Genomic DNA, 16,590 nt, shown 5'->3' with positions numbered 1-16,590 from the left:
GAAATTGTTTCCACTGTCTTATGTTCATTAATAACTAGACATTCTTATTATGAACACAGCTAGCTTCTAGCTAGTCATTTATTCAGTACACGTTCTCTAGGTACAGTATCTGTAGAGATGCAGCATGTGTGCTCCTGTGTGCAGGCTGCCATCTTGACTGTTGCCTTGTGGGTAGCCTAGTGCCTCATGGGTAATGTAGTCTTAATATCTATACAGCTGGGTAGTGTAGTCTTATATACATACAGCTATATACAGCTCTACACAGCTCTACGGCTCCACCTAGTGTCCACTATAGAATGACATGTTATTGATCATTACATCCCCCTTTCTTTGAGGTTTAACAAAATCAATATCAATCAACTTTCAAGAGAACAATAAAGATAATATCAGTAACACTTTTGTTAGTGCTCTATAAACATAAACATTTTCAAAACAGTCAACACATTTTCAAAGCTTTACATTGTACTCAAAGATTAAGTCTATCAGGCTTTTTTACTTCATGTGTGGATCTTCTCAACATGGGTAAGTCTGATGTGTCTTCATGAGATTGTTCTGGTGGTGATTGACAAGATGCAGTTGCGGCATTGTCATCAATCTGCTCTTGTATAGATCGAGGTCTCCTTGCGATCTTTGCTTGGAGAGGGTTTCAGTGTTTCCTTCACTCTTCATGCCATAACTCTCAATGTAGTCAATGCACTCTCGAAAAACTGCTGGCAGCTGGATCCCATCATACAGCATAGTCCTCTCAGCAGCCTCGGCTAATGGAACACCAAAGATTGGCCTGAGGGAAGAAGGAGTATCCATCGGAACTGCTTCCTGCTCTGGTGCAGGCTTCTTCTTTTTCTTTTTCTCTTTCCACTGCTAAACAACATCTGCTGCGGTTATATCTTTGGACTTTTTCTCCTTGTGTTTTTCCTCTTTGTGCTTTTCTTCCTTTGGCTTCTCTTTGACCTTAAAGTCTTTTTCTTTCTTCTTGGAGAAACTAGGCTTTTTGAAGACATGGATACCCTTTGGCCTTTTCATCCTTGATGGGCTCTCTGCTTCATCACCTGAGTCATCTGGTCTGCTTATGGCACAGTTTATACGGTAGACTCTTTTGACCAGTTCTAAGTCCTCACAAGCTTTGTCACCCAGTAGTGAATCAAGCCTTTCAGCCACAACAGAAAACATGAGATGATGCACTTTGTCTTTGACTGTCACTTTAAGTCTGCATACACCTAAGCTATCTATTTTCTGTCCATTATAGTCCTTCAGTAGTACTGACTTTTTCTGTATTTTGGGCTTTTCTTTCATATTGTTAATGTCACTCATACTGATTAAGTTTGCTTTTGCCCCAGTGTCTAGTTTCAAGGTAACTAATGCTCCATTTATCTGCAGTGGGATCATCCATTTGTCCACTTTTACTGCATTGACTTTATGTTCAGCATTGTTCATTTCTGAGGGCTGCACATTTTCTGTATCTTTTTTGATATCGTCACATGACACCATTCCTACAAAAAATGTCTCACTTAAATCAGTGTCCTCAATCACATTAACTTGTTGCCCTTTCGTCATTTTTACTTTTGAAAAGCATTGTTTGGCAAAGTGATTCTTTCCATTACACTTTGTGCACATTTTTCCAAACGCTGGGCATTGTCTTAACTGGTGTTTGTAACCACAGCGCTTACAATTAAAAATTTCATCCTCCAATTGCTTTTCATTTCTGTTCTGCCCACGTTTCTTCCCCTTGTAGGACACAGCACCGACAGCAGCATTATCACTCATTACAATCGCATCATTATTGATTTCACTGAAAGTCTTCACGTGCTTTCGAGCTAGCTCGCTGGCTTGGCATATTTTCACTGCATTTTCCAAATTTAGTTCGGTTTCTCTCAACAGACGTTCCCTGACTTTTTTATCATGAATACCAAACACAATCTGGTCACGAATCATGGATGCTTTGAGCTCAGAGAAATTACATGTCTGTGCTTTCAGTTTCAGATCAGTTATAAAGCTATCAAAAGTCTCATTTTGTTGTTGTGTCCGAGAACGGAAGATGTATCTTTCATACGTCTCATTCTTTTTGGGAGAGCAATGTGCATCAATTTTTTTTTAGCACATCTTCTAATTTTTCTCTGTTCTCCGCTGGATTAAATACAAATGTATTAAATACCTCTATCGCCTGTGGGCCTGCAACCGTAAGCAGCAACGCTATCTTCCTTGCATCTGGCTTCGTACCGAATCCGATGGCTGCAATGTAGAGTTCGAATTGTTGTTTAAGAGTCTGCCAATTGTAGTCGATGTTTCCTGTGAGTTTCAAACGCTCTGGTGGCTTCAAATTCTCCATGTCGCTTTTCACAATTTTCAGCAGATCTTCACCATCCTGGTACCATCTTATGTTCATTAATAACTAGACATTCTTATTATGAACACAGCTAGCTTCTAGCTAGTCATTTATTCAGTACACGTTCTCTAGGTACAGTATCTGTAGAGATGCAGCATGTGTGCTCCTGTGTGCATGCTGCCATCTTGACTGTTGCCTTGTGGGTAGCCTAGTGCCTCATGGGTAATGTAGTTTTAATATTTATACAGCTGGGTAGTGTAGTCTTATATACATACAGCTATATACAGCTCTACACAGCTCTACGGCTTCACCTAGTGTCCACTATAGAATGACGTGTTATTGATCATTACACACTGGTAGGAGAGTTGGTAACCAGAGGTCACAGATTTATGTAATTGGCAAAAGAGCCAGAGGGAAGATGAGGTGAAATTCTTTTACTCAGTAAGTTGTTATGATCTGGAAAGGGTGGTGGAAGCAGATTCAATAATAACTTTCAAAAGGAAATTGGATAAATACTTGAAAAGGAAAACTTTGCAGGACTATGGGGAAGTGCAGGGGTGTGGATCTAATTGGATAACTCAAAGAGCTGGCACAGACACAATGGGCCAAATGGCCTCCTCCTGTGCTGTATCATTCTGTGATTCTATATACGCTCTATTATATACCTTCCAGACACACACAAGTTTCCATTGGTCAGCGACCCCATGCCACACAATAATTCACACCTAATCGGTGACCTACTTATAGCTGATTGTGTGATGCACTACGGGCCGCAACTGGGGATAATCGTCTGTGCTGTGGCCCAGTGTTCTACTGGTGGTACATGTAAGAGCGCCAGCTTTGGTTATGGAAAGCGTCTTGAACATGATACAAAAGTTATGGGAGAGAGCCTGACCTGTAACGGATGCTCCCGTGCAACTGTACTCCCAACATGAATCAGCGCCTTCAGGAGAGGAGGAAGGAAAAGAGTCAAAGAGACCAGTAAATGTTTATAGATTTCTATCTATGCTTGTCTCTTTAGGAGGTTACATAACGTTTGGGAGAGTCTGGTGATGGTGTAAATTGACCGCGGTCCTTTGGAACCAAAGTCCCGGTCCTGGGGCTCTGCTCCACCAGCGCAAGTGCAGGAGCTGTACCTGCCCATTCTGCTCACCAAATCCTGGGGACGGGGTTCTTCGCAGGGCGATGAGATGAGCTCATTGTGCCTGCATGGGTGCTTCAGCATCGCCCGCTCAGAATATCGGTGCAGTGGCACGCTGCTCCAACGGCGGAGAGGTGACCCAGTGAAAGCCCGAAGAAACTCGTGTTCTTCACATCTTCTCGCTCCCAATGGAACAAGCAGGCCTCTTCGAGAAGGCAATTGATCCCCTCCGGAATTACTTAACATTTCCCTAGTAAAGGTCCGGCATCTCTTAAGTTCCTCAGCGGGACTCGTACCAGCTCTCACTTGGCATGAGTTTCGCTGAGGGCTTTTAAGGGTGTAAAGAGTGGACTTCCTGGGGAATTCCCTTTGGGGATCAGGTCGAGGGATTACTCATGGCCCCCCCCACCCCCACCTCCCCGTGAGGAGGTATATAAAGGGCCAGTGCAGACAGGGCAGAATTCTGATGTACAGTACCTAGGTTCCAATCTGAATTCCTGCCCCGCTCCCCCGCTCCTTTCCCACACCCTCTGGAAGGAGTCGGCCTTCCTGCCTTTTGCAGCCTCAGAAATGTTGGTGTCAGTGTCTTTTGTCATTCTGTCACAGTTAACTGCATAAGCTTCAGATTCTCAGCTTTATGCCATTTGTCCATCTCCATAAAATTACTGCCTTACACCTATCTCCCCATTATTGCTTATTCATGCCTGTGTCTACTTCCATTCACTGTCACACTGTCTGATTTTGATTAAATCAGGAAGCAAATAGTGTAATTGTAAAATGACAAAAAAGATTCATCCTTTTAAGCCCATCTTTAAAAAATGTCCTTTTACTTTGCATCATCTCTCTTTGTCCAATTCTAGTTTTTATTTCACTTTCTCTGGCTCTATTCTTTTTGGATCTTCTTATTCTACCTCTGACAGATGGATTAATATTGCAGAGGCCTTGGAGCAGATTGCCTGCTCACCCCATTAGCAGGGTGTCTTGGCAGAAGCTAATTGGAGAGAAAACAAGCACAAATAAAGGATAAAATAACCTCTGAGAACCCAGATTCAGTCCCAAAAAAAAAAGCCGCATAATAAGAGGGGGGACTAACAATGCAGTCCTATCGGGCTGAATGACTGCAGGTGTAGGAAGCAAAAGGAACGGTCTAGTGCACGACGACAATGGGCCAAATCTTGCTGGAAAAATAATGGCTTGCGGGCAAATCGGCCAGCAAGTTCAGGGGAAGAAGAGACACGCTATGCGTTGAGAATCTCCAGAACTTGCTGGTCGATTTATGCCGCTTCACTTTTTGCTTTGCATATACAGCATCTCGCTGTTAGCCTTCCCGTTATTTTTAGGAACTTGCTGGATTTGCCCATTAAATGCGCAGGAGAAAGTTATTAAGAACATAAGAAATAAGAGTAGGAGTAGGCCATACGGCCCCTCGAGCCTGCTCCGCCATTCAGTAAGATCATAGAAACACAGAAACATAGAAGATAGGAGCGGGAGTAGGCCATACGGCCCCTCGAGCCTGCTCCGCCATTCAATAAGATCATAGAAACATAGAAGATAGGAGCGGGAGTAGGCCATACGGCCCCTCGAGCCTGCTCCGCCATTCAATAAGATCATAGAAACATAGAAACATAGAAGATAGGAGCAGGAGTAGGCCATTCGGCCCCTCGAGCCTGCTCCGCCATTCAATGAGATCATGGCTGATCATCCAAATTCAGTACCCTGTCCCTGCCTTCTCCCCATATCCCTTGATCCCTTTAGCCTCAAGAAATATATCCAACTCTTTCTTGAATATATTTAATGAATTGGCCTCCACCGCCCTCTGTGGTAGAGAATTCCACAGGTTCACCACTCTCTGGGTGAAGAAATTCCTCCTCGTTTCAGTCCTAAATGGCCTACCCCTTATCCTTAGACTATGACCCCTGGTTCTGAACTCCCCGGCCATCATAAACATCCTTCCTGCATCTAGTCTGTCCAGGCCTGACAGAATTTTATAAGTTTCAATGAGATCCCCTCTCAATCTTCTAAACTCCAGTGGGTATAAGCCCAATCAACACAATCTCTCCTCATACGTCATTCCTGCCATCCCAGGTATCAGCCTGGTGAATCTTCGCTGCACTCCTTCCATGGCAAGAACGTCCTTCCACAGGTAAGGCGACCAAAACTGCACACAATACTCAAGGTGCGGTCTCACCAAGGCCCTGTACAACTGTAGCAAGACATCCTTGTTCCTGTACTCGAACCCTCTTGCTATATCATCGACCTCAACTCCACCTTCCCGCACTATCCCCATATCCCTTGATTCCCCTAGAGTCCAAAAATCTATCGATCTCAGCCTTGAATATACTCACTCAGCATTCACAGCCCTCTGGGGCAGAGAATTTCAAAGATTCGCAACCCTCTGAGTGAAGAAATTCCTCCTCATCTCAGTCTTAAATGGCCTACCCCTTATCCTGAGACTATGCCCCCGAGTTCTACACACTCCAGCCAGGGGAAACAACCTCTCAGCATCTAAGAGCATAAGTACCCTTTTAACAAAGTGATAATATGAATTTCTGTGCAATGTAAATGGCGGTCACGCTCAGGTGCTATGACTCTGAAACAAAGTAACTTTAAAAACAGATCTCAAAACAAAACTGTATTTACTCAATGGTTTAAAACACTTTTCAGGGTTAGGGGGAATTGGATGCTGAGCTGTGAGGAAATAAGATACGAGAGGGATGAAGTCAACGGGGTAATCGCAAATGTGGACAGTAAACAACGAGCCAAGTGTTCAAACCCACTCCAAGGACTGAGTACGTCATTTTAAGGAACTAAAGGCTGGAAATCCTGCAGAGCTTCTTCCAATCTGCTCCCATACCTTCGGGCGAGAGACTGGTGGAACCCCCCAGAGAAATGGGGGAGGTTGATTCTTACCTGCCCTCTGAAATGGCGAGAGGCCTGGAGAAGCTCTATAGAATTTCTAGGCCTAAGTTATTAAGTTGAGGCCCGGCCTAGCTCTTCTCTGGTGGTTCAGGTGGATGTTCAAGATTTCACAACGCTATTTGAATAATAATTCTTCCAATATCCTGCCCAACACTCCTCCCTGAGCTAATACCACCAAATATAAATCAACTCATCTCATTTCTGTTCGTGGTATCTCGCTGTGTGTAAAATGGCTGTTGCATTTCCCCACATAACAACAGTCGCTGTATTTCAAAGGACAGTAAAGTGAAATACTTTGAGACCTTTCTGAGAGATGTGATAGAGCTGCATGAATACAGGTAATTCTTTATGCAGTTCAAACAACCCTACAGAAGATTGTATTTGTGTTAAACGATTAAAACTTTAAAAAAAATAAAGTTTCAAAAACAAATCATTCTCGGGATGTCCAGCATTCATTGCCCATCTCCAGTTGGCTTGAGAAGCTGCTGATGGGCTTTCTTCCATTGGTTTGATACAACTGAGCGGATTGTTAGACCACTTCAGAGGGCAGTTAAGAGTTAACCTCCCCCATAATTTAAGCTGACACTTTGGGTGTCCTCGTGCAAGAAACACAGAAAGCTAGCATGCAGGTACAGCAAGCAATAAGGAAGGCAAATGGCCTGTTGGCCTTTATTGCAAGGGGGTTGGAGTATAAGAGTAAGGAAGTCTTGCTACAATTGTACAGGGCTTTGGTGAGACCACACCTGGAGTACTGTGCACAGTTTTGGTCTCCTTATCTAAGAAAGGATATACTTGCCTTAGAGGCGGTGCAACAAAGGTTCACTAGATTGATTCTTGGGATGAGAGGGCTGTCCTATGATGAGAGATTGTGTAGAATGGGCCTATACTCTCTGGAGTTTCGAAGAATGATCTCATTGAAACATACAAGATTCTGAGAGGGATTGACAGGGTAGATGCTGAGAGGTTGTTTTCCCCTGGCTGGTGAGTAGAACTAGGGGGCATAGTCTCAGGATAAGAGGTAGGCCATTTAAGAATGAGATGGGGAGGAATTTCTTCACTCAGAGGGTTGTGAATCTTTGGAATTCTGTACCCCAGAGGGCTGTGAATACTGAGTCTGAGTACATTCAAGGCTGAGATAGATAGATTTTTGGGGGGAGATGTTCGGTATCGCCCTGCTTGGGGCACAATTATCGGCCGGGTGCAAAGTTTAGCGCCTGGTGTTAATTATCGCCTCTGACTGCAAACTTGGCATCTATCGCCCCTGGAGGTGATTGGAGCGCTAAATCAGGCGCTACACACCTCTCTTAAGGCGCTAATGCCGAGGAGCAAGGCGCTACCTCAGAGCGCTGGCGAAGCTCATGTGATGTTAGTCAGCGATAGAACACAGACACACTGGCGCTGGCCAGTTCTTAAAGGGGAGGGTTGATCTTGTTCTCCATCCACACCCTGCTCATTGCAGCCTTGAATCTCGGCCTGGAGAGACCTGTACATCAAATCTGCTGGAAAGAACAATGGAGAGGCCCAGGGAAAGAGCTCAGAGTGCAGCCCCCATAGTCTCTTCTAAATCGATGCAAGGAAGGTCAAATTAAAATGAACCTGCAAAGTGCTGCTCAGTACCCCAAACTCCTTCACACAGTGTTGAATCTCTCCAGAAGTCTCTCTCTCTCTCTCTCAGAATGTGTGGTGCAAAAATGTCGCTGACAAAAAAAGGCAGGAAGCGGTCGTCTTTAAATAGCGCTCCCCCAGTCCCTTCCCGACTGCAAAACGCTCCGCTCAACCTGTCGTTGCTAGTGGCAGGCGGTAACGCAGGGGGCACCACTCAATATCCGGTCCGGGGCGCTACCAGGGCATTGCACACTCAACTGACGTCGCGATCTGCGGGCGCGGGAGATTATGGCGGTAGTGTTTAGTACTGCCGCTAAATATCTGGTCAATTTCGCGAGCGGCGCAAACATCGCCGTGCCCGGGCGTTAGTTGCTTTGCGCCCCATTACCGTCCTCTTAGGGCACTAACGGGAGGCACAACACAACCAAATTTTTCTCCCTTGGACTCTAGGGGAATCAAGGGATACGGAGATCGGGCGGAAAGTGGAGTTGAGGTCGATGATCAGCCATGATCTTATTGAATGGCGGAGCAGGCTCGAGGGGCCGTATGGCCTACTCTTGCTCATTTTTTATGTTCTTATGTAGTGCTGAAGGGGTGGGGGGGGGGTGGGGGGGCGGCTGCAATGTCAGAGGTGCTGTTTTTCAGGTGAGGTGTTAAACTGAGGCTCCGTCTGCCTGTTCAGGAGGTGGTTAAAGATCCAACGGCATGATTCAATGAACAGTAGAGAGTGCGCCTGGTTAACATTCCTTCCTCAACCAACACCACAAAAAAAAACAGATTTCCTGGCCATTCAACTTGCTCTCTGTTTGGTGGACTTTACTGTGTTCAAATTGACTGCTATGTTTGGCAATGTGACAGTGACTGTAATCTAAAAGCAATCCATTGGTTGCGAAGCGCTTTGGGACATTCTGAGGACCTGATAAGGTGTTGTATAAATGCAAGTTCTTTTCCCCCTCCCCCTGTTATTTTTGTGTCTCGAATCCTCTCCACATAACTTATTTTTAGCTATAATTGTGATATGAAATTAGTACAGAAATTTAAAAAAACCCACAATTGGTCCTGACTGCACAGAAAACCAAGCCACCACCTGGAAATCCTAAACCGTTAATTGTTTTAATTTGCATCAGTCATTAGCTTTTGGCAGTGCTTTCAGATGCACAAAGTGAGCTGCTGTTTTATATTTATCACACGCGATTGGATAGCCAAAACCGTGAGAAAAGTCACTTCAAATAAAGCTCCTAGAAATACTTTTGACCAAATTTGTGTAATTCTCTTTCAGTAGGTGATACATGTTTAGTGTAAAAATGTTGTTTTTATACTAACTATAGATGTGCATTTTTAATAGGTTGGATTGCAATGCTGGGTGCAATATGGCTTCTGGTGCTGGCTGATATCCATGACTTTGAGATAATACTGCACAGAGTAGAATGGGCAACGCTTCTCTTCTTTGCCGCACTCTTTGTCCTGATGGAGGTATTTTACTCTTGTTATCAGTCTCGTTTTTATTGTTAAGATGAAGAGCTCACTTGTAAGTAGTAAGGAAAATGTACTATTGTCCCAATCGGGCCTCCCAGTGGGCATCAACTCGCAGCACAAGCTACCATTTGATTTGGCACAGTTGGTGTTAATCTGGAATATTACTCAGAAACACCTACTGCTAAACAGATTAGGAAATGAATAATCACACCTGTGCAATAAAGACGAGAGGTTTTAGCACTCTGTCGGGGTGATTTAGGGGAACTTCACATTAAAGCGGTGACATGGGAATGCTTGATGCTGCCAAAGGCTACTGTTACTTTTGTGGGTTTTTATGCTACATTAGGAGGCACGGTAAAGTTGTGTGGATGGGAGGAGGAAGTTACAAAGGGACATAAGACAGACTAAGTGAGTGGGCAAATCTATGGCAGATGGAGTTCAATGCGGAGAAGTCTGAGTTCAACACAGAGAGGTGGAAGAAGTGAGCACAAAAATGAGGTGCTGATGTATTCAGGGATCTTATCTCCAGCGTGGAGGCTTAAGGATGGAGTTTTTAAGGAGGAAGAAATAATGGCAATTTTGAAGGTCGATGCAACAGTACCTGAGGAGGTATTGACAATGCCAGCAATCATTGGGTTGAGGAGAGGAAGTTAAGTAGCCAGGAGCTAGCTCAGGAAAGGTGAGTATTGAGATTCATGGAGGAGATGTGTCAGCTAAGGGCTGTGGGAAGATAGAAGAGAAGCTACAGAGTGCCTAGGGTCAGGGCTGAGGCAGATCTTGGGGGACACAATGGCATGGTAGACATTAGTGCCACAGGAGGTTGAGGCAGCTGAACAGAGATTTAACAAGTCCACAAGCGCCTCACACCCAGCATCGGAAATAAGGATGGATGAGAGAGAAATGAAAGGCGAGGAGATGGTTTGTGGCAGAGAAGAGGAGTTTGGAGTTGCTCTTACCCTTTAAGATGAATATTGAGAAGTAAGAGGATTTGATGAAAGAGAGGGCGAATGATTTTCCTTGAGGTGCCAAGCCAGGTCTGGTAGTGGATGACCCGGTTAGTTGTGTATTATATATGTTCAGACTATAGTCCTCAGATTTAGTTCTGTGCACCTCTCCAGCTGCACAGGAGATAGCATCCGATGTGGGCTGAACTGCTTTTCCCTCATCTCCTATCCTATCCATTATCAAAGGGAAATGACACAAGTCATAACTGAAATGCTATCTAAAATAAAATAAATTATTCTAAGAGCCACATAACATATTAGGCTGGAAATTACTGTTGGTGATAATAGTGGACATATGTATACGCCTCTGTCATCGACATTTACCCTTGTTGACAGTAGGCTCCCGAGGTATGGAAAGTGGTCCACGTTGTCCAAGGCCTCGTCATGGATTTTGATAATCGGGGAGCAGTACTGTGTCGGCGGGGGCAGGTTGGTAGAGGACCTTTGTCTTACGGATGTTTAGTGTAAGGCCCAGGCTCTCGTACGCTTCGGTGAAGATGTTGACGATAGTTTGGAATTCGACCTCAGAGTGTACGCAGATGCAAGCGTCGTCTGCATACTATAATTCAATGACAGAGGATGGGACGACCTTGGATCTGGACTGGAGGCAACGGAGGTTGAACAGTTTCCCCGTTTGTTCTGTAGATTAGCTCCACTCCAGCGGGGAGCTTACTGAGAGTGAGATGGAGCATTGCAGCCAGGAAGATCGAGAAGAGCGTTGATGCGATGACACAGCCTTGCTTGACCCTGGTCCGTACGTGAATTGGGTCTGTGGTGAATCCATTGGTCAGGATCATGGCTTGCATGTCGTCGTGAAGCAGGCGGAGGATGGTGTCAAACTTTTGAGGGCAGCCAAATTTGAGGAGGACACTCCATAATCCCTCACAGTTGACGGTGTCGAAAGACTTTGTGAAGTCCAACACTGCCTTCAGTGTGCCAGTGCAGCCTTCGGTCTCCTGAGGAAGAGAGTGTTTGAAGACCAGGACCTCAAACCCAGCACCAGGCTCATGGTCTACAGAGCAGTAGTGATATCTGCCCTCCTGTATGCTTCAGAGACATGGACCATGTACAGCAGACACCTCAAAGCACTGGAGAGGTACCACCAACGCTGCCTCCGCAAGATCCTGCAAATCCATTGGCAGGAGAGGCGCACCAATGTCAGTTTTCTCGCTCAGGCCAACATCCCCAGCATCAAAGCTTTGACCACGCTCGACCAGCTCCGATGGATGGGCCACATCGTCCGCATGCTCGATACGAGACTCCCAAAACAAGCGCTCTACTCGGAGCTCCGACACGGCAAGAGAGCCCCAGGTGAGCAGAGGAAATGCTTCAAGGACACCGTCAAAGCCGCCTTGAAAAAATGCAACATCCCCACTGACACCTGGGAATCCCTGGCCCAAGACCGCGCAAAGTGGAGGAGACACATCCGGGGAGGCGCTGAACACCTCGAGTCTCTTCGCCAGGAGCAAGCGGAAGCCAAGCGCAAACAGCGCAAGGAGCGCACGTCAACTCAAGCACCCCACCCATCCGCCCCTTCAACCACCGTCTGCCCCACCTGTGACAGAGACTGTAGGTCCCGCATTGGACTCATCAGTCACCTGAGAACTCATTTTTAGTGTGGAAGCAAGTCATCCTCGGTTCCGAGGAACTGCCTAAGAAGGAGAAGCCTCTGTCCCTGTTATAATGGAGAATGCAGAAGATTAAAAATCATGAGGGGGGTCCAGACAAACTGTTCCCATTGGCGGAAGGGCCGAGAACCAGAGGACACAGATTTAAGGCGATTGGCAGAAGAACCAAAGGCGACATGAGGAAAAACTTTTTTACGCAGCGAGTGGTTAGGATCTGGACTGCACTGCCTGAAAGGGTGGTGGAGGCAGACTCAATCGTGGCTTTCAAAAGGGAATTGGATAAGTACCTGAAGGAAAAAAAACTGCAGGGCTATGGAGAAAGGGCGGGGGAGTGGCACTAGCTGAAGTGCTGTTGCAGAGTGCCGGCACAGGCTCGACGGGCCGAATGGCCTCCTTCTGTGCTGTAACCATTCTATGATTCTATGATTCTATGACTCATCTGAATGCACTCACCATTTGTGTAGAATTATCACCAATTCACTTCTGGCTAAGTGTGAGCATGTACCAGCACAGATTATTTGGAATATTGAGTAACACCCTGATCTTCACCAAACTTTTATTTAAAAAAAAAGAAACATTTCTAGAATATTTAACCCCTAGAAGACTTCATTTGAGTGTGATCGGGCATCTGGCAAAGGAAAGGAGATAACTCGTCCAGCAGTTAGTGCTCCAGTGTTGGACGAATACACATCATGTCAAAGGTTCACCTGGTTGGATGTGTGATGTGACCATGTTAGTCTCTACACTCCTTGCCTTCTCAGCGCTGAGGAAGTGGAATCTAGAACTAGTTTTTTGGCCAGCTAGGGGCCGTTTTGTTTTGTGAAGGGCTTTCGATAAGGTCCCGCATAAGAGATTAGCGTGCAAAGTTAAAGCACACGGGATTGGGGGTAAGGTACTGACTTGGATAGAGAACTGGTTGGCAGACAGGAAGCAAAGAGTTGGAATAAACGGGTCTTTTTCCGAGTGGCAGGCAGTGACTAGTGGGGTACCGTAGGGATTGGTCCTTGGATCCCAGCTATTCACAATATAAATTAATGATCTAGACGAGGGAACTAGAGTAATATCTCCAAGTTTGCAGACGACACAAAGCTGGGTGGGCATGTGTGCTGTGAGGAGGATGCCGAGAAACTCCAGTATGATTTAGACAGGTTGGGTGATTGGGCAGATGCATGGCAGATGCAGTATAATGTGAATAAATGTGAGGTTATCCACTTTGGTGGCAAAAACAGGAAGGCAGATTATTATCTGAATGACAATAGATTGGGAGAAGGGGAAATGCAACAAGACCTGGGTGTCCTTGTGCACCAGTCGCTGAAGGTAAGCATGCAGGTGCAGCAGGCGGTTAAGAAGGCAAATGGTATGTTGGCCTTCATAGCGAGAGGATTCGAGTACAGGAGCAAGGATGTCTTGCTGCAGTTGTACAGGGCCTTGGTGAGACCACACCTTGAGTATTGTGTGCAGTTTTGGTCGCCTTATCTGAGGAAGGATGTTCTTGCCATGGAGGGAGTGCAGCGAAGATTCACCAGGCTGATACCTGGGTTGGCAGGAATGACGTATGAGGAGAGATTGGGTCGATTGGGCTTATATTCGCTGGTGTTTAGAAAAATGAGAGGGGATCTCATTGAAACTTATAAAATTCTAACAGGACTAGACAGACTAGATGCAGGAAGGATGTTCCCGATGGTCGGGGAGTCTGGAACCAGGGGTCACAGTCTAAAGATAAGGGGTAAGCCATTTAGGACAGAGATGAGAAGGAATTTCTTCACCCAGAGAGTGGTGAACCTGTGGAATTCTCTACCACAAAAGGCCGTTGAGGCCAATTCATTAAATATATTCAAGAAGGGGTTAGATATATTTCTTAAGGCTAAAGGGATCAAGGGATATGGGGAGAAAGCAGGGACAGGGTACTGAATTTGGATGATCAGCCATGATCTCATTAAATGGCGGAGCAGGCTCGAGGGGCCGAATGGCCTACTCCTGCTCCTATCTTCTATGTTTCTATTAATTTCCAAAATTGATGGCAGAACCACGAAGGCGGGGAAAGAAAGGTAAGCAAAAATATTCACATTTTATGCAAGAAAGTTATGGGAAAAATCAGAATATGGCATATTAGAAATAAAGTAAAAATAATGTTCATATAATGAAAATAGAAGGTCGAGAGAATGGGTTAAAAGGGATGGCAAGGCAAGATAAAGTGTTTCAATTTTATTCGAACTGTTTTAAATCTCTATTTTAGCAGCTCATAACACCACAAGAAATCTACTGCTGAAATCTGAGCTGCTTTATCACTGCATTTATTAGGGTTTGTTTCAGCATCACAGCTTGTCAGCTGAAAATGTGAAATAATGGCTGTTCCAAGAAGCCTGTAATTCCTCCCAACCTGCCAGATGCTTATAAAACCAAACTAAAAAGGTATAAAGTAGGCCTCTTAAAGCTACAGTGATGAAGCCATGGTGGGTTCTTCTAAACGGAATAACTGTGCAAACAGTTGTGTTTGTGTCCCAGCAGAGCTGTGCAATAACTGAAACAGAACGAATTTTCCAAATGCATGAGTCGTTTCTTGCTGAACTATTCTATGTAGAGAGCAATCATACCCCCTCCTTCTCCTACACTGACCCTACGTATGACTTGATTTTCTTCTCATTGTAACATTTCTATTCTAGGCACTGGCTAACTTGCAATTGATTGACTACATTGGAGAACAGACAGCCACGCTGATAAAGGTAACGTGGAACTGTTTGTCTAGAAGCACTGAGGAAACGATTTGCTGTTTCTTCCCCATACTTTCCAAAGGCTGATTTATTTCAGGGTTACTAAGGCTTTTAGATCACATTTATCATGAATGAAATTATAACAATGGTAAGAAACAGCAGTAATCCCAAGTTATGAGAGGACTCCTGCTAACTGTGTCAGCCATGGCTCAATTGGTAGCACTCTCGCCTCTGAGTCCCACGAGGGGGAAAGGAAGGGCATCCAAAGCTAGATCTCTCTGGATGACTAAAGATATAGGGGGAAAAATTCAGTTGTTTGCGCCTCCCGTTAGCGCCTTAAGAGGGCGCTAATGGGGCGTAAAGCAACTGGCGCCCGGGCGCGGCGATGTTTGCGCCGCTCGTGAAATTAACTAGACATTTTGTGGCGGCGCTAAACACTACTGCCAAAATCTCCTGCGCCGGCAGATCATGACGTCAGTCGAGTGCGCAACGCCCCGGTAGCGCCCCGGACCGGATATTGAATGGCGACCCCTGCCTTACCGCCTGCCGCTAGCAACGACAGGTTGAGGGGAGCGTTTTGCAGTCAGAAAGGGACTGGGGGAGCGCTATTTAAAGGCGACCGCCTCCTGCCTTTATTCGTTGGTGACATTTTTGCACCACGCATTCTGAGAGAGAGAGAGACTTCTGGAGAGATTCAACGCTGTGTGAAGGAGTTTTGAGTACTGAGCAGCACTTTGCAGGTTCATTGTGATTTGCTCTTCCTTGCTTCACCAGTGCTCTGAGGTAGCGCCTCGCTCCTCGGCCTTTGCGCCTTAAGACAGGTGTGAAGTGCCTGATTTAGCGCTCCAATCACCTCCAGGGGCGATAAAAGCCAAGTTTGCCATCGGGGGCAATAATTAGCGCCAGGCGCTAAACTTTGCGCACGGCCGATAATGGCGCCCCAAACGGGGCGATACTGAATTTTTCCCCCATAGAGATTAAAATGAAACAGACAAAGCAGGCTTATGATAAATGTGAGGTTCATAATTCAATAGAGAACCAAGCTGAATACAGAAAATACAGAGGAAAAGTGAGAAAGGATATAAGAGGGACAAAGAGAGTATATGAGAATAGATTAGCAGGTAACAACAAAAGGAGCACTGAAGTCGTTTATAGCCATATATAGGGCTGGATTTTCTCAGCCCCGAGGAGGCGGGACTGCCGGGAAAGTTGCAGAATTTGAGGGCGGGTGGCAAACCCACCTCCGTGCCCTCTTGCCAGGAGGTGGGAAGCCGTCCTGCCCCGGGTCCCGTCTCCTCGAGGCGGGAAAGGGATTAAAGCCTATTAACTGTTTGTTAACAGGTAGTTAACAGGCAGAAAAGAGGATTAGCCCCATTTTTCGTTCCGAAGTGCGGGCTTCCCGACCTCAGGGAACCCGGCCAGGGTGTAGGAGCCGAGTAGGAGGTCTGCGGGGGTCAGAGGGGTCTGAAAGTGCGATGTAGAGGTGAGTGATAGCTGCAAGTGTGGAGTAGTAAGTCCGTGAGGTGAGTGTAAAGTGTTAGAAAATGTTCACTTACCTTTGTTTCTGCCGACAGCCTTCAACCGCTGTGGAGCCAGAGTCCCGACATCTCCATTGTAGAGATCACAGACTGGCTGTTGGATCCTCTGATCCAACAGTCATCTGATTTCTACAAAGTAGAAAGGTTTTATGAGTCCTGAACACAAGGACTCATCAAACTACACAGAATGTCAGTGTTTGACAGCTTCGCAGAGCTGTCAAATGATGACATTTCTTCTTTAAAAA

The 16,590-nt window shown here is 45.7% G+C and overlaps 1 protein-coding gene across 1 annotated transcript in view; it reads left to right on the top strand.

Moving 5' to 3' along the window:
• oca2 (oculocutaneous albinism II) overlaps nucleotides 1-16,590 on the top strand; it is a 707,523-nt gene that overhangs the window by 485,024 nt on the left and 205,909 nt on the right. The window contains exons 18-19 of the mRNA XM_085999552.1: nucleotides 9,334-9,461; nucleotides 14,760-14,819. Coding sequence (XP_085855678.1) covers nucleotides 9,334-9,461; nucleotides 14,760-14,819 — 188 coding nt within the window. The remainder of the gene's footprint in view (nucleotides 1-9,333; nucleotides 9,462-14,759; nucleotides 14,820-16,590) is intronic.

The sequence above is a fragment of the Somniosus microcephalus genome, chromosome 10, assembly GCF_052327205.1.
Source record: "Somniosus microcephalus isolate GS21.2 chromosome 10, FLI_Smic_1.0, whole genome shotgun sequence".
NCBI lineage: Eukaryota > Metazoa > Chordata > Chondrichthyes > Squaliformes > Somniosidae > Somniosus > Somniosus microcephalus.
This window is presented reverse-complemented; position numbering and strand designations above follow the sequence as displayed.